General features: G+C 53.6%; 2 protein-coding genes across 4 annotated transcripts in view; one reads left to right on the forward strand and one right to left on the reverse strand.

Moving 5' to 3' along the window:
- The window catches only part of LOC133760446 (torsin-1A-interacting protein 2-like), a 35954-nt gene extending 29567 nt beyond the window's left edge, over nucleotides 1–6387 (forward strand). For all 3 annotated transcript variants that reach the window (XM_062192949.1, XM_062192951.1, XM_062192948.1), the window contains exons 5-6: nucleotides 1213–1314; nucleotides 2418–6387. In XM_062192949.1, coding sequence (XP_062048933.1) covers nucleotides 1213–1314; nucleotides 2418–3175 — 860 coding nt within the window. In that variant the 3' untranslated portion in view covers nucleotides 3176–6387. The remainder of the gene's footprint in view (nucleotides 1–1212; nucleotides 1315–2417) is intronic.
- Nucleotides 6388–15480: 9093 nt separating this feature from the next.
- LOC133761176 (protein FAM163A) lies at nucleotides 15481–16449 on the reverse strand. Its single transcript, XM_062193830.1, has 2 exons — nucleotides 16357–16449; nucleotides 15481–15879 (listed from the first exon to the last, which is right to left on the reverse strand). The coding sequence occupies exons 1-2, from the start codon at nucleotides 16447–16449 to the stop codon at nucleotides 15481–15483; spliced, it is 492 nt and encodes a 163-aa protein (XP_062049814.1).
- Nucleotides 16450–17452: the final 1003 nt, after the last annotated feature.

Raw genomic sequence — 17452 nt, forward strand, 5'->3', positions numbered from 1 at the left:
CGGAGGATGTAGCACAGGTCAAGGGCTTCTCAGAGACCTTTGGTGTCTCACAGGTTAAGGCCTTTGATCCCCTCTGATACGGGGCGCGGGTGTCAAATCATGGCTGCCTCATGTAGGGCTATCATTCATTCATTCATCTTCAGAGTAGACGTAACTGGAGTGAGCAGAGCTGTGTCATTTGCACTGATTGTGTACCTCTGGCAATAAGCACACAGATCAACTCTATGAATATATTTTAAAGATTTATTTATGGGGCCGGCGCTGTGTTGTGGATAAAGCCACCACCTGCAGTGCCCGCATCCCATATGGGTGCCACTTCAAGTCCCGACTGCTCCACTTCTGATCCAGCTCTCTGCTGTGGCCTGGGAAAGCAGTAGAGGATGGCTAAGTCCTCGGGCCCCTGTACTCACCTGGGAGATCAGGAAAAAGCTCCTGGCTCCTGGCTATGGATTGGTGCATCTCTGGCCCTTGTGGCCAATTGGGGAATAAAGCAGCAGATAGAAGACCTCTCTCCCTCTCTGTCTCTCCTTTTCTCTCTGTGTGTAACTCTGACTTTCAAATAAATAAATCTTTAAAAAAAATTGATATATTTATTTGAAAGTCAGCGTTAGAGAGAGAGAGACAGGGAGAGAGAGATTCCTGTGTGCAGGCTCACTTCCCAGATGGTCCAAGAGTCAGGGCTGAGCCAGGCTGAAGCCAGGAGCTTCTTCTTGGTCTCCCATGTGGGTGGCCATCCAGGTCCCTCACATGGGTGGCAGGGTCCTGAACACTTGGGCCATCTTCCACTGTTTTTCCCAGGCCATTAGCTGGGAACTGAATTGGAAATGGAGCAAGGAGGACATAGTCCAATGCCCATTTGAAAGGCAGGCAACACAGGCAGTGGCTTTACCCACTGTGCCATAATGCCAGTCCCCATGAATATTTTTTGAGTGGGTGAATAAATGTGATTCTGTAGACCATTATCTGTCATCAGAAGTTTCCATTATGTGGGTTCACTGTTGGGTGAAGAGAAAATGTGATTTAAAAATGCGGTTTATGTATGGGAAACAACTTAAAATACAGTGGAATGAGGTCATCTATAATATTACTTTTTACAAAAGAATATAAAATATAGAAATCTTTTCGGTGGGGTAATTTGGTGGGTAAAATAAAAGGGACACATGGTCTTCATTGGTGTACAGTCTGAAAATAATATTGTTCCTTTCCCCCCAGACACCGGAAGTCATGGACAGGAATCACAAAAACTAGAAGAAAACAAAGAGAATGCTCAGGACACCATACGAAAGATTAATATAAAGGATTTGTGGAGCTACGGTGAGAACAGACATGGTTTCAGTATAGAGTTGATTCATACTCAGTGTAAACACCTAGAAATTTAACAATTTAAAGTGGTTTTTTTTCTTAAGATTTATTATTTATTTGAAAGGCACAGTTGCAGAGAGGCAGAGAGAGAGGAGAGAGAGAGGTCTTCCATTCCCCAAATGGCCACAGTGGCTATAGCTGGGCTGATCTGAAGCCAGGAGCCAGGAGCTTCTTCTGGGTCTCCCACATGGGTACAGAGGCCCAAGGCATTGGGCCATATTCTGCTCGTTTCCCAGGCCATAGCAGAGAGCTGGATCAGAAGTGGAACAGCTGGTAGTGGAACCAGGGCCCATATGGGATGCCAGCACTGCAGGCGGCAGCTTTTCTCTCTGCATCACAGTGTCGGTCCCAATTTAAGCAGTTTTAACACTGTACTAATATATGTTTTTTTAAATGTTTGATAGTAACAGCAGAGTACAACAACAGAGTTGTAGGGATTTTTCACTAGAGGTGCTCACTGATATTTTGCTGTGCTTAATAATATGGAAATTCCCACAGTAGGATGGGCTTACAAGAAGCTAAAACTTCCCTTTTAGTTAGGATATTAACGTCTCAAGTGGCATTTTTAGGTTTTGATTCCTACAAAATATTTGTCTGCTGTAGGTGTTAGGTATTTTGACAAAGCAAAAGAAAATCCTGATAACTCATTTCTAAAGTCACATTGTTAGTTAAGACATGAAACACCTGAACTTCGGTTCTGCCTTTAACAAACATAGTTAGGGCTTTGAAACGCCCATGGCAAAATGGAATTAAAAGATGTTTACTTTGGTCTATAAAAAACTGTAAAAAATGTATGCATAGTTTTTGTAAAATGCATTTTCCACTAACTTTTTGAAGCCCCTCTTGTATTATATCTTGCAATAATTCAATCTGAAAAGAGATGAGAAGAAAGGTCTATCTGGTCGAAAAAAAGCTGCGATGGCTTAGGCAGAAGAAACTGAGCCCAGCCGACAACGATACAGCCTTGGAGGCCTGCCCGCATCCCTTCCCTCTGCCCCAGGCTCCGTGTCTGCCTCGAGTTCTCCCTCATCACCTCCGCTCTCATCCCTTGGCAGGTCCTGTCTTTCTGGGCTTCCTGGTTGCGGCTCTTGTGCTCAGTTCTGTGAACAGCTACTACTCCTCTCCAGCCCAGCAAGTGCCAAACAACCCAGCCCTGGAGGCCTTCTTGGCTCAGTTCAGCCAGTTAAAGGAGAAGTTCCCAGGGCAGAGCCCCTTCCTGTGGCAGAGAGGGCGCAAGTTCCTCCAGAAGCACCTCAACGCCTCCGAGCCCAGCGAGCCGGCCACCGTCATCTTCACGGCGGCCCGGGAGGGACGGGAGACCCTCAGGTGCCTGAGCCACCACGTGGCGGATGCCTATACCTCCTCCCAGCGGCTGTCTGCCCTTCAGCTCGACGGGGCCCAGCGAGCCTCGCAGGACAGCGACACGGTCAAGCTGTGGGTGGACTTGGAGCTGAGCTCGGGCTTCGAGAACGGCCACAAGGCTGCCGTGGTGCACCGCTTCGAATCCCTTCCTGCGGGCGCCACTTTGATTTTCTACAAGTACTGTGACCATGCGAACGCGGCCTTCAAAGACGTGGCCCTGGTCCTGACCGTCCTCCTGGAGGAGGAGACCTTGGAAGCTAGCGTGGGCCCGAGGGAGACGGAGGAAAAGGTCAGGGATCTGCTCTGGGCCAGGTTTACCAACTCGGACACGCCCAGCTCCTTCAACCACATGGACTCCGACAAGCTGAGTGGGCTGTGGAGCCGCATCTCACACCTGGTGCTGCCCGTGCAGCCCGTGAGGAGCATAGAGGAGCGGGGGTGCCTGCTGTGAGCTCAGCTCGGGGCTTGCTGGGGGGCCCAGGCGTGGGCAGAGTGCGTGAGGCCGTCCGTGTGTGTGGAAGGGGCTGGCAAACAGAAACGGCGTGGGAAGCACAGACGGATTTATTTCAGACAAAGGTTTTCATTTTCCGCCATAATTCTTTCTAATCTATGATGCTAAATATTGACCTTTTTTTTCCCTTTGCCTTTTATAAAGCAAATCAGGTTTGAAATACGGCATGGTCTATGAAACAGGAATTGTCTTTAATCCCAAAGTTATAGCAACAGAATCATCGCACAGGAAACTGCAGAGTGGTTTTTGTTTTCCTGGATGAGAGTAACAAGCCTTCTGGGTGGTGTTTGGACGTGGATGAAAGCAGTTAGAATTGTGGAGCAATGGTCATTTTAAAAACTTATATCACCTGTTAAGTATTTTAAAACTCACTTTAATAACCTGCTTATGGGATCACATTTTCTACTAACTTGCACTTTTGAGGAGTATGAAAACAGGAAATAAAAATGGACACCATCAACTCTTTACTGAAATTCTACACGCGAAGCACTACGCTTTTATTCCGTTAATGAGCCGAGGTAAAAGCAGCTCTACTCAAAGGCTGCTCTTAAAAATTGGACTCCATGGGGAAGTTGTTTGTAAGGGTAGGAGACAGAATTCCAGCTGGCTGTATCTTTACTTCTGCTGTCGAATTCTTCAGAGCAGTGACCCTCAGCTGTGTCAGCCAGTGCCCCCCACCCCTTACCCCAGAGAGTTTCTTCCTGTGACTCTCTTATCCTTGAATATTGGGGTTCTCTGTAAGATTGCATTAGAACAAAGAGCTTCTCTGATTAATAAAGTCTGAAAACCATTGAGTAAGTGAAACAAGAAGAGAACTCTTCGAGGACAGGAACTGGATAGGAAAAACAGTGAATGTACTGAAACAAGTAGGAAGAAGATAAAATACAGGTTCAGGGCTTAGATGCACTATTTGTGGAAGCTAATGATGTTTAAGTGAACAGCAGCATGTGTAAGCTGGCATATGGGCAGAAGTTTCTGGTGCTATTGGTTACTTCTGTTAATCGTTATTTCTGTCTCCCCGAATGGAATTTTGTAATCGTTAGGATGAGAGTCTGAGTGCCCCTACAACAGAACAAACCTTAATAACCAATCCAGTAGTAGATTTCATATGGTCACTCTGGCATCAGTGTAAACTATTTGCTACGTAGTGATGGAACATTGTATAACCTAGCTCATTTCTTGACCAGCTGGTTGGAAGTCCCATAAGGTTAGGGAACAGAAATGTAAGAGATGTTACACTTAGAGAAAGTAGAAATCGTAGGTTTTGAGATGCTTTAATGGCCAGTGCTAATGGCTGGGCCGTGTTCTGTGAGAGGACAGTCTTTGCTGGTTAGCATCTGAGTTCTGAGAGTAGAGCCCGAGTGGTGTTGCCCTAGCAGAGGTTCTGTCCCGTCTGTTCCATTACGTGGGCTGTCACCACGATCCGGCAATGGTTCAGCTAGGTTTTGTCTGATTCAATGAGGGCTCACACAGACACCCATTTTTATTTTTTATTTTTTTTTTCTTTTTAAAGAAGTCGTGATTAAAGTGTGGAAGGATTTTAGGAAACACTAAGAAATAGTTTCTTTACTGCTGCCTACAATGCTGACAATGACATGGGAAAGGATGTTTCTGCAGAAATCTGTCACAGGAATTGCATGGAAGTCTACTTTAACCGCGGCCTGAAGCTGCGCTCAGCGTGTGGGGCAGACCTGGAGAAGGCGCACGTCTGGGTCTCCGGAGGAGTCGTGTAGTGGGCCTGAGAAAAGACTTGAACACAAAGCATGGTGAATGTAATATCAGCGTCCATCCGGTATACGGTCAGAGGAGATTGGAGAGAACTCTATGAATTCGACGCAGTTGAAGGTTTTCTGTATTTCTCGCCCTTGCACGCGAGTGTGACATCACAGCGCCAGTGGTGCCTTGTGGAACTGTCGAGTGGGCCGGCTGGCCCGTGCTACCTCACGTGTGCACAGGAAGGTGTGCGTGTTCGGTCCACGTCTGTCCGTGACAGCTCACCGTGGAGACAGAGCTGCTGCTTCCTCCACCCAGCTGAATGTGGTTCCCCTGCGTCTCCTCTCAATGCCAGCTCCCGACAGTCCCAGCTTTGTTCTGCCATTCAGTCTTTGTTTGAAACCCTGTCCTTCCATGTGTAAGTGCAATCAGCGGAGGCTGTTGTCAGTCTTCTGTCCACCATTTCAAAATGATTTTCAGCCGCAGTGACTTAGCTCTGAGTCGTCTTATGAGTACAATGATTATTTTTAAAGCATAAAACTATATTTGTAAAAATTACAAATGTTTAGCATCTAATGTACACTTGGGTTAATTTCTATTTACTTTTTTCAAGTTCTTTACATTTTCCTTTGTGTTTTAGTTCCTCTTTCAGTATTGTAATGGGTAATTTCCTTCTTTGACTCAGAAAAATGTGGGGATTTGATAACCACACGTGATTCCTAAACTCACTGAATTATTATCTCAGAACAACCTTTATTATATTTCATATCAATGTCCTCAATCACTTCTTGAGTGGTAAGAGTCCTGAAACAAACAGGGGACCTGCCTTTGGACGGGAGTTTCTTCCCCACCCCCACCCCTTCCCTGGAGACGTAGGTTTCCGGTTAGTTTCCAGGACCTGGCAGAGGAGTGCCAGAGAGTCCATACCACAGCAGGTGGTAGTGCTGCTATTTCTGTGTTTGAGACCAACAAGGCCATCTGGACTGGTTTCATCGGGGGGCCCCAAGCTTCTGCTGGTTCGTGGGGCGCACACAGCCGTCCCCTGCCGCCCTCTGCCGCCCTCTCGGCTCATGCCCGGCGGGGCAGCGCCGGCCTCTGCGCGGGTTGTGACAGCTTGCAGCTGCTTGACTTTTGCTTTGATCTGTTCAACAGCACCAGCACAGTGAGCACTGACGGTAGCTTGTGACAAGCGTGGCGCGTGCGGGAGCTGGTGATGCGTCAGCTCTGTATTTGCGTCCCTCTGACCAAAGTCTTGGAACCTAACTGAAACTTGCTGTCTTATACTTGACGAGAAAAACGGGCTGTGCCAGTATTAATGCCAGAGTTCGTGTGTTCCCCTTTCTTACTGCCTTTGCATTTGTTTCTACAAATGTTGAAGAATGTGCCTTATTCAAATTACTTGTCTGGGTATTATAAAAAATAAATCTTAACACTTCTCAGTTGACTGATTTGTTTTTTTTTGACAGGCAGAGTGGATAGTGAGATAGAGAGAGACAGAGAGAAAGGTCTTCCTTTTTGCCGTTGGTTCACCCTCCAATGGCCGCTGCGGCCGGCGCACCGCACCGATCCGAAGCCAGGAGCCAGGTGCCTCTCCTGGTCTCCCATGGGGTGCAGGGCCCAAGCACTTGGGCCATCCTCCACTGCCTTCCTGGGCCGTAGCAGAGAGCTGGCCTGGAAGAGGGGCAACCGGGATAGAATCCGGCGCCCCGACTGGGACTAGAACCCGGTGTGCTGGTGCCACAAGGCGGAGGATTAGCCTGTTAAGCCATGGCGCCGGCCTGATTTTTTTTTTTTTTAAAGTTACTTAGGAGGCAGTGATCTAGAGACAGAGAGCCTGCATCCACTGGTCCGCTCTCCGGATGCCCCCCGTGGCTGGGGCTGGGGTCAGGAGCCAAGAACCTAGCCTAGGCCTCCCATGTGGATGGCAGGAGCCCAATGACTTGGAGGCATCACCACTGCCTCCCAGGGTCTGCATTGGCAAGAAACAAGCCAGGAAGCATGGGACATGGGCACCTTTCTTTTCTTTTTTTATTTTTTTTTTTAAGATTTATTTATGTATTTGAAAGGTAGAGTTATAGAGAAAGAAAGATCTTCCATCTGCTGGTTCACTCCCCAAATGGCCACAATGGCCAGAGCCGGGCCAAGTCGAAGCCAGGAGCTTGTAGCACGTCTCCCACATGGATGCAGCAGCTCAAGTACTTGGGCCATCTTCCACTGCTTTCCAAAGCGCATTGTCAGCCGGATCGGAAGTGGAGTAGCTGGGTCTCGAACCAGCACCCATGTGGGTTGCCAGCATTGCAGGAGACAGCTTAACTCTTTATGCCACAATGCCAGGCCTGATATGAGAGTATTATCTTAACTGTTAGGTTGCACCCAGTTGACTGATTCATGGTTTAAGTTCCCAGGAAATGGACATGTGGCCCTTCATGGTGGGACGTGAAACTGCCCTCGTTTAGCAGTCAACTGAAGAAAGAATCCTGGGAGACGCGGGTGCATTCGTGGCTGTCAGTGGAGTGGTATGGTGTAGATGTTGCCGAGCAGCCGGGCTGCTCCGGGTTGGCAGGACTTCAGTAGGGGAGAAAGAGTGGGGCAGTAAACACAGCTCTGGGAATTGCTCCTAACCCAGGGTGAACTGATGGGTTATGTGTCCAAATGGAGGCGGCCCTCATCTTGTTTGTTGTCAGCAGGGAGGTAGAACGTGTTAAGGATTATTTATCGGAAAGGCTGAGACAAATCTTGCATCTGCTGGTGCACTCCCCAAGTGCCTGCGGCAACCAGGACTGGGCCAGGATGAAGCTAGGAGCCAGGAACTCCACCCAGGTCTCATTCATGGGTGGCAGGAGCCCACGTACTTGGGCCAACATCAGCTGCCTTCCTGGCGCAGTATAAGGGAGCTGGATTGGAAGTGAAATTGCCTGGCCTCGAACTGGCACTCTGACTATGGGATGCTGGCGTCTCAAGCCACATTTTTTTTTTTTTTTTTGACAGGTAGAGTGGATAGTGAGATAGAGAGAGACAGAGAGAAAGGTCTTCCTTTTTGCCGTTGGTTCACCCTCTAATGGCTGCTGCGGCCGGCGCATCTCGCTGATCCGAAGCCAGGAGCCAGGTGCTTCTCCTGGTCTCCCATGTGGGTGCAGGACCCAAGCACTTGGGCCATCCTCCACTGCACTCCCGGGCCGTAGCAGAGAGCTGGACTGGAAGAAGGGCAACCGGGATAGAATCCGGCGCCCCAACTGGGACTAGAACCCGGTGTGCCGGTGCTACAAGGTGGAGGATTAGCCTGTTAAGCCACGGCGCCGGCCTCAAGCCACATCTTTAACCTGCGCAACAACACCGGCTCCCTTTTTCCTAGTATAGACAGTGGCCACTGTCTATACCCAACGAACACCAAAGGATTTGTTGATATATTTTACAGAAAAGTTTTCTAGCAAATCTGAATGGAACTTTGAAAGTCTGATTCTGTTCCTGTTAGAAAGGTAGGACTTCTGAGAACTAAGTATATCTTGATGAGCGGTGAGTGAAATGGGTGGAAGTCAGAAGAGAAGATGAGCCTAAATGCAAAGAACATAGGATTCCCTTAATACTGGTTGGAAACACCCATAGGTGAGCAACATGGTTTTCTTATTGCATCAACTCACCACTAGAGGGCGGTACATCTCTAAATACACTGGGCAGACTGAGAGGCTGTGAGGTAGTTATTGTGGAAATGGCGATTTTACACCAGAGACAGTAAGAATGATGTAGCCTGAAGTTACAGTCTGGGTCCTGGATGTTTGATGCCGAAGCGGCTCCATCAAGCGAAACTAAGAAAGATCTTGGCTACTAGGCCAAGATCATGTTTTGTGTATGTGTAAGACACTCATTACTGAGCAGTCCACCCACATGGTGTATAATTTTAGGGTGCTCAGAAGGCCTTATATACCCCGTGAAAAGGAAACACTTTGTAAAATATATATATGTGTGTATATATATATATATATATATATTTTTTTTTTTTTGAAAGGCAGAATGAGAGATCACTCATCCATTGGTTTACTCCCTAAATGCCTGCAACAGCCAGAGCTGGGCCAGGCCAAAGTCAGGATCTGGGAACTCTGTCTGGGTCTCCCATGTGGGTGGCAGGGGCCCAACTACTGGAGCCATCACCTGCTGCCTCCCAGGGTGCTCATTAGCACATCAGTGGGATTGGAAGTAGAGCTAGGACTCAGAGCCAGGCACCCCAGTATGGGTGCAGTGGGTGCAGGCGTCCCAAGGAGCATCTTAAATGCTGTGCCAAACATCTGGCCCCTGAAATGAGACACTTTAACTGTCTTTTTGACATATAGCCAGATGCTTTTTAGGATTCCTGATTTTTAAATACAAATCTATTTAAAATACACTGTTAATGTGGTACAACCTCTTGTTCCCCAAGATGCCACTTGAAGTTCTCACTTGGTGCTCTTCTGTAACCTCAAACACAAAACAATAATAAACACTCCAGGAAAATTTTAAAAGAGCCAGGGTCAAAAACGAGCCTGCATCTTCAAGGATCAAGTGGCGAATGGGGCTGCAGCCACAGCCTGCTGGCCCCCGCATACAGATCAGAGGCAGCTGGGAGCTTGAAACCAAGTAGAGGCACCAGGCTGCTTTTGTAACGATGCCCCTTGCTGTTGAGTGCTGGGAGACTGCTATTACCTGCAAATATTCAATTCTTATTTTGTCTCAAGCAGCCTTTTCAAAAAAAAATCTTGTTGGAACGTCTCACATAAAGGATGCTATAAACCATTTTCATAATTTTTAAAAATTATTTGGAAAGCAGAGTTAGAGAGAGAGAGAGAGAGAGAGAGAGAGAGAGATTTTCCTTCCACTGGTTCACTCCCCAGATGGCTGGGCCTAGCCAAAGCCAGGAGCCAGGGGATCCCTCAGTCTCCCACGCGGGTGCAGGGGTCCGAGCACTGGGGCCATCCTCTGCTGCTTTTCCCAGGCTGGAAGCAGGCAGCGGCCCTACCTGCTGTACCACAATGCCGGCACCCAGTTTTTATTTCTTCTCGGGTACAAAAAGTACCCTTTTGGCCCCTTAGGAAAAGGGGGAAGAGGAAGATGGCAGAGGTCCTACGATCTTCTGCAATGACCCCGTTCCAATGGCACTTGTGGCAGGGTGCAGGATGGAGAGGAAGGCAAAAGTGTGCTGGTGTTCGGTGGTGCTTGGCAAGTGGCCCAAATCCTGCCCTGATGCCTTTCCTAGGACTGGCAGAGTGTGGCCCTGGGTCAGTCTTATCGCCCATCTTCCAGTCGCCTTGCACCTGCAAGCTGCCTTGTCTCATCTTGAAGCGCAAATCAGTACCGCAAGCAACTGAGAATTATAGAAACACTTGCCTGAGCCCGAGCACCCAGCAACGTGCTAAAGCTGGGGTTTGGGGAGTGATTTTATTTCTTAAGAAGTTCGGGTCTGCCGGAGGAGTCCTGTGATGACGGCTTGTCAGGGAACAGGGTCCCCATAGCCTCCGGGGAAGGGTCCACAGCCGTGCCATCATTTCTATTTCTTCTCTGTGGGGCCTGGCCGGACCAGGCCAGGGGCTCAGGGCAGAGGAGAGCAGGTCCCTTAGAGCCAGTACTAGAGGGGTGATGGGCCAGGTGGGTGGCCGATCCTGCCCTCCAGAGGGGTTCTCCCTGGGTTCCTGGCCCTAGGAAGGTGGGGGTGGTGACCAGCTGCGAACTCCCCTCCCACCAGCACCTACAGTCCCCGCCCACTGCTGGAAGCCAGAGCTGACAGAGCCAGAGGGACAAGACCAGGAGCCTAGGCTGGCGAGGAAGGGCTGCAGGGGCTCCGGCTCCCTTCACACCCAGGCCTTGAACTTGGAAGCCAGTGAAACGCGGAGCTGAGCTCCTGAGTGGGTAAATGAACGCACCCTCCATCCACTCCGTGTGCTGGGGCAAACGTGAGGCCAAGGCAGCCGCAGGTTGATGGGACAGCAACTGGGGAAGAGGGTTCAAATGAACAGTGAGGTGGCTGTGAGCAGAGAGGTGGTTCCAGCGTAGGGACAGTGTAGGGAGAGGCAGTGAGGGCGAGGTGGCTCGGGAAAGGCCTGGGCACGAGTGGCACCGGGGAGAGTGACGCCCAGCCCAGAGCCCCATCTATCTACAAAGCTTCCTGAGGACCTGATGACCGCGTATGCCAGGGCTCGGGTCACTGGATCTGCACTGCAATGGAATCAGCTGGGCATCCTGATGCCCATTTTACAGGTGGGGAAATTGAGACCAGGGCCAACAAGTGGCGGAAAGTCCCCCAAGAAGTAGAGGAGACGGGGCTCAAGCTGACATCGGACTAGCAACCCTACCCTCGAAGCACCATAACCAGGTTGCTGTTGTGGCCAGGGCGCTTGGGCACAAGGCTGGGAGAAGGTCTAGGGTGGATTTGTGGCCAGGAGCACCTCTGTCCTCATCACACCAGCTGTGTGCTGGGCTGCTCAGTGCCCAGGGACCCTAAGGCTCAGGAGTCCGAGGTTCGAGCCAGGTGTTTTTTTTTTTTTTAAAGATTTATTTTATTTATTTGAAAGAGTTACAGAGAGAGGTAGAGAGAGAGAGAGAGAGAGAGAGAGGTCTTCCATCTGCTGGTTTGCTTCCCAGATGGCCACAATGGCCGGAGCTGTTCCGATCCGAAGCCAGGAGCCAGGAGCTTCTTCCGGGTCTCCCACGTAGGTGCAGGGTCCCAAGGACTTGGGCCATCTTCTACTGCTTTCCCAGGCCATAGCAGAGAGCTGGATCAGAAGAGGAGCAGCCAGGACTCGAACCGGCGCCCATATGGGATGCCAGCACTTCAGGCCAGGGCTTTAACCCGCTGTACCACAGCGCCGGCTCTGAGCCAGGTGTTTTGAAACTTGGCTCCCCACTGGGAGAGATGACTGGTGGTTCAGGGATGGTGGCCACTGGGACGGGGACCCATGGTGGAGAGGGGGCTGGGCAGGGAGGAGAGCGAGGCGCAGCTTGCATCCAACTGAGAAGGGTGGGCGAGGCGCCATCCATCCTTGTCACTGCTACCAGGAAGTGCCCAGGTCGGTGTCCGCGGCCCGAGGAGCTTGGGCCACTTGTCTGGGCACAGAGCCACAGAGGGACTCCTGGTTATGCCGCTCTGGCTGCTGTGCTGGCCGGGGAGACCCCAGGCCCAGGTGTGTATGGCTTGGTGATTTTTTCCCCTTGGGGAAAAAAAAATGAGCTCTGAACAGTATGTGTGAAGGTGAGTGCAGAAAACTGGGGGAAGTTTTTTTGGGGTTTATTTATTTATTTATTTATTTTTTATTTTTGACAGGCAGAGTGGACAGTAGAGGGAGACAGAGAGAAAGGTCTTCCTTTGCCGTTGGTTCACCCTCCAATGGCCGCCGCGGCTGGCGCGCTGCGGCCAGCGCACCGCGCCGATCCGATGGCAGGAGCCAGGTGCTTCTCCTGGTCTCCCATGGGGTGCAGGGCCCAAGAACTTGGGCCATCCTCCACTGCACTCCCTGGCCACAGCAGAGAGCTGGCCTGGAAGAGGGGCAACCAGGACAGGATCGGTGCCCCGACCGGGACTAGAACCCGGTGTGCCGGCGCCGCAAGGTGGAGGATTAGCCTAGTGAGCCGCGGCGCCGGCCTTGGGGTTTATTTTTATTCATTTATTTTTTTGCTTTGAGAGGGAGGGAGAGAAAGTGAGCCCTCTCTTCCCCAATCCATTAGTGCGTTCCCCCAGAAGCCCACAGTGGCCAGGGTTGGGCCAGGCTGAAGCTGGGAGCCAGGAGCCAGGTCTCCCCGATGAGTGACAGGGACCCACATTCCTGGGCCATCACCTGCTGCCTCCTGTGTAATACCTGAATGGAAAGCTGGCATTGGAAGTGGGGAGCCTGGCCGTGATACAGGATACAGGCATCTTAACTTCTAGGCCCAACGCCAGCCCCAGGCTGGGAAGTATTCATGGGGAAAGAAGCTTCTGGAAGTCCCTATAGAAACCCAGCGACCGGCAGGGCAGGCAAGGGGTCTGGGTTGCTGTGCTGTGGTTAACAGGACTGATGACGCCTGGGGTAGCAGAGCTGTGTTGGCCACACAGGCCCGCGGGTGGTGGGGTGCCAGGCCTGTGGTCTTGGCCACTGCTTCTGTGCCCCCGCTCCCTTCTTTGGGACGTGGACAGTAGAGTAGTCTGGGGCTGGAGCTGAGACAGGCAGAAGAGCCGGGCCAGGGTCATGCCCCCGCTGCCAAGCCCAAGGCCAAGCAGAAAAGCGAGGGCAGCCCTGTGGCGGGGGTATGCCAGGGAGAGGCTGGAGGTGAGTGGATGCCCGTTGCCCCCCGCCCCCTGCAATGAGACCGACCATAATCAAATCTCCTTTCCCAGCCAACAGCAAATCCTCCCTGGGTGAGGACTGACTGGGACAGTGCAGAGGGAGGGTACCTGCAACAAGGTGTATGGGGGCAACGGGGGGGTGGGGGGTTTGCTAACGCATGGGTAGGAGGGAGCCTCAGCTGTGGCCCCTGCTGTTGGAAACGGACAGCCTGGGGGTGCAAAGGGGGTGGCCTCCACCCCAGGCGAAGAAGGCAGGACCCCGCAGGGTTTCTATTTCAAACTCCTCTTTTATTTTGACATTCGCTTGGTTGCAACTCCAAGTTATCAAAGATGCAGGAGAAACCTGTAGCGGGAGCAGTGGACACAGGTGAGAAAGATGGGGGAGAGGGTTGAGTGCTCCCGGCTCCTCCTCCTGTTTCGGGTGCGGTTTGAAAAGTGTACAAATAGTGTCCCATGGTATAGACGTCACAGCTAAAAAGGCAGTGCCATGTGGTGGATGAGCCTCCTCCCAGCCAGTGTAGACCCTCGCAACCTCAGCAGGTGGCTGGGCCCGGGTCGGAGCCTGAGCCCTGAGCACCGGGGGCTGTGTGGGGACAGCTGCGGCCGGCCACCATCTCTCCAGTGCTGGAGGCTGGGACAGGGTGTTGTGCACGAAGGCCCCCCGGTAGGTCCCGCTGGGGTGAGGGTTGAGTGGGCTGTCTTGATTTTCCTGAAGGCAGGTGCTATGACACGGTGGTTTTGGTGAGGAGGGCTGTGGCTGTTGTGGCCAACTGGCTGTGGGGCTGCCGGGGAGCAAGGCACTGGGGTTGGTGGTCGGGCAGTGGGGAGGGCTGCTGGGCCCAGCAGAATGCCCAGGGCAGGGCTGGCACGGACGGGGTATGTGAAAGCCGTCCCCTCTGTGCTGGGCCACACATCTCATCACTGCCACCCCCACCTGCCCCCAGCTGCTTCCTGGTGCAAGAGAAAGGCTGGCCTTGGAGGGCCCTCAGTGGGCGGGTCAGACATGCTTGACATGGTTTTGTCTTTGATTTGTGTTTTATTGCGGCCTTTCATCCCTCACCAAGCATCCCTGCAGGGGCAGTGGCCTGGCTGTAAGATCTTTCTGGTGGAACACTCTGAAGGTCCCTCTGGGCAAACCCCGTTGCCCTGGAGAAAACAGTCTAGGTGAAATTGACTAATCCTAGCGCTAATGAGCCACTAAAATGCGACCAGAGCCCAGGCGGCCAAGTGCTGGCTTCGAGCCCCCTGCCTCCCCTCGGCTGCACCCAAGGAATCAAGACTTTGACAGAGGGGCCAGTTCCCACCCTGGGGCACCCCCTGTAGCGTCCAGGGACTCAGGAGTAGGCTGGGCTCCTGCGCCAGCAACCCGAAAAGCCATCAGATGCACTTTCCCAAAAAGCAAAAGGTCATTGTTATGAGAGGGAGTGGGGGCGGGACTTCACCAGGGCACTGGGGTATGGGAAGACCTGCCAGTCACTAGCCACACCCTTCTTGTCCTGCGTGGCCCTGCGCTGTGGCCCAGGAGAGGCTGCGGCTCTGCCTCTCCCAGCCAGCTGCGCGCCGGGCCATTGTGTCCACCTTTCCTTCATGCTGTCTGTGGGTCAGGGTTCCAGCGCCTGATGGGTTAAACACCCGGGGCGTCTGCTGGTGGTAAGGGGTGGGGTGGTGTTGCTATTTGGTGCAGGTCCCCACAGATGACCTTATGTGGCCTTAAAGTCAACCGCGCTGTGTTCCCTGAAGGAGGAGGCAGAAACAGGCGGTGTGTTCAGGCATCAACCACCCTACCGGAGCGGCCATGGCGCCGGCAGTAACCAAGATGCAAAACTGGCGTGTGCATTGTAGCCAGCAAGTCCTCAAGAGGTCCCTTTAACCTGCCTTGCCTTCTCCTGCATCCTGGAATGGCCTGGTCCCCACTTCTGCCCTTGCCCTGTGTGCCTCCAGAGTCCTTGTTTCGCCTTCCTGCTGCTCCTGTCCCGAGTCCAGCAAAACCAGGGGCTGTGGGGGGAGGGGCCAGTGACAGGGGTGGTGTGGGGGTGGGACGGCCAAAGGACTGTCCCACCCTCAAGCTACCAGGCCCATCTCTGGTTCCCAATGCCCGCGATGGCTTGGATGCCAGTGAACCTTCCGCTGTGGAGCAAGAAAACCCAAAGATATGGAGTCCTGTGGGGTCTCGGGAGGGCCAGCCCTGTCGCCATGGCCCCAGCTGGGCAGCTGCGTTGGTGCGTGTGCGGGGCGGGGGTGAAAGGGGTCACACATCTGTACTAATAGCCCTTGGATTGGTGAAGACCTCGCGCCCTGGGCAGGTCACCGGGTAACTCTGGGGCGCTGCGAGTTTGAGCGCTGGGGGTCCCCCCTCTTTGTAGCATGTGGGGGCAAAGGAGAGCCTCTCGCCTCCTCCGCCATTGGGCACCAGGTCAGCTGTCCGTATGTAGAAGGGGGAGCTGTACGGGGAGCAGGTGGCGCAGTGGCTCGCGGCCACCCCGCACGGCTGGCTGCACGGCTCGCCGAGGAGGGGCGCCAGGCCGCTTCTGCCGTCCAAGGCCTGGGAGCTGCAGGCGTTGCAGGCGGGGCCTCGGGGGCGCGCAGGCAGGTCGCGCTCCTCCTCTTCGTCTGTATCCTCAGCTGTGCTCTGCTTGCAGCAGTAATACTGGGGGCAGGGAGAGGAGTGCGGGCCGCTCAGCGCGCCTCTGCGCATGTGCAGGTGCAGGTGCAGGTGCAGGTGCAGGTGCAGGTGCGCGTCCCCACCCCCAAACTCCCGCTCCGCTGGGGGCCTGGGGTCCGAGCACCGGAGACCCCCCTGGTCCACGAGCGCATGTGACAGTCCCAGCTCTGGGAGGCCCGCGCTTCGTTCCCCTCCTTCTCAGCGTGTTAACTCTGCGCCGGGGTTGCGGGCCGAGAGGCAGGGGCCCCACGCACGCCGCGGTGAGGTCAGGGCCGCGTCTCCCCAGCGGGGTGCTCCTCCCGCCACCCGAGCACTCTCCGAGGTGCTGAAGGCGCCACACGCCTGCGGCCCAGCACGCGCGCTCTGGGTGACCCCAAGGGTGCACAGCTCCCCGCAGACCACCGTCCAACTCCCGGCCTCCTTGACGGGTGCCTCCCACGTTCCGGGGCCCCGGGCACTGACCTGGAGCCTACAGTAGCAAAGGACAGCGATGATGCACAGCAGGATCACCGTGGCTAGGATTCCGCCAGTGATCACAACCGTTCCCGCGGTCATCCGCCCGGCGCCCCATCAAACTGCAAAGACGCACGCGGAGGGTGAGGCGAGGCTGTGGCTGCCACGCTGGGCAGGGGGCGGCGGGGGGTCCTGCTGGGCGGCTAGAGGCAGGGGCCTGAGGGCGCAGGGGCTTCCTACGGACTGGCTGGGGCCTGGGACCCCTGGCATCTTCAGCCAGGGGGCTGGGGCTGGGGCGGGGTGGGGTCTGTGGCTGACCCAGGGCAGCGAGGAGGCAGCCAGCCAGTTCTGTTTCCAGCTGGTGTGCATTCCAAAGGGAGGTGGCTGGCTTTCTTCTCTCCCTTTCTTCTCTCCTTACACCTTCTTAAAGTCCCAAGACACAGGGACACTTAAAGTCCCAAGACACTGGGGGCTACAGGGCCGGCCTATAGAAGGCTGTGTGCGAGCAGGACAGAGTTAATTACCCTCATCTGTACACAGGGGAACAGGGGCTGGGATGCCACCTAGCATGGCTCTGTCCAAAGGCCAGGGTGCTTACCACCGCCCTCCCAGGCACAGACACCAGTGGTCCCTGAGCCCTCGGCCCTGGCTGGAGCAGAGATGGCCAAACCTCCAGAGTCCCACCGGGTTCTGCCCTGGCTCCAACCCCCACTCCTTTTGGGGGTGTCTCTGCTCTCCTTCAAACCCCCATGCAAAACAAAGGCCAGGTGAGCCCAGAGGGGCGGGTGGGCAGCATTCTGGCTACTAGAAGGTTGAGGCCACACCGGCCAGGAAGGGGCTGCGTGCTTGGGACCGAGACAGGCTCAGGGTGAGGGGCTGTCCTGGTCTTGTGCCGACTTCCTGAGCTCAGTGAGGATTTTCTGAACCTCCCAGGCATGCCGGGGACCAAGGGGGCAGGAGGGTGGGGACTTGGACTCTGGAGGGTGGAAGAAAGACCTTGGGCACTTACGTTCAGTAAGGGAATGCTGACCTGCAAGACAACAGAAGAGACAGAAGTGTTGGGAGAAGACAGTTACCCACTGCGAGAGGATGGTTCCCCCGATCC

Source organism: Lepus europaeus, chromosome 5 (genome assembly GCF_033115175.1).
Source record: "Lepus europaeus isolate LE1 chromosome 5, mLepTim1.pri, whole genome shotgun sequence".
NCBI lineage: Eukaryota > Metazoa > Chordata > Mammalia > Lagomorpha > Leporidae > Lepus > Lepus europaeus.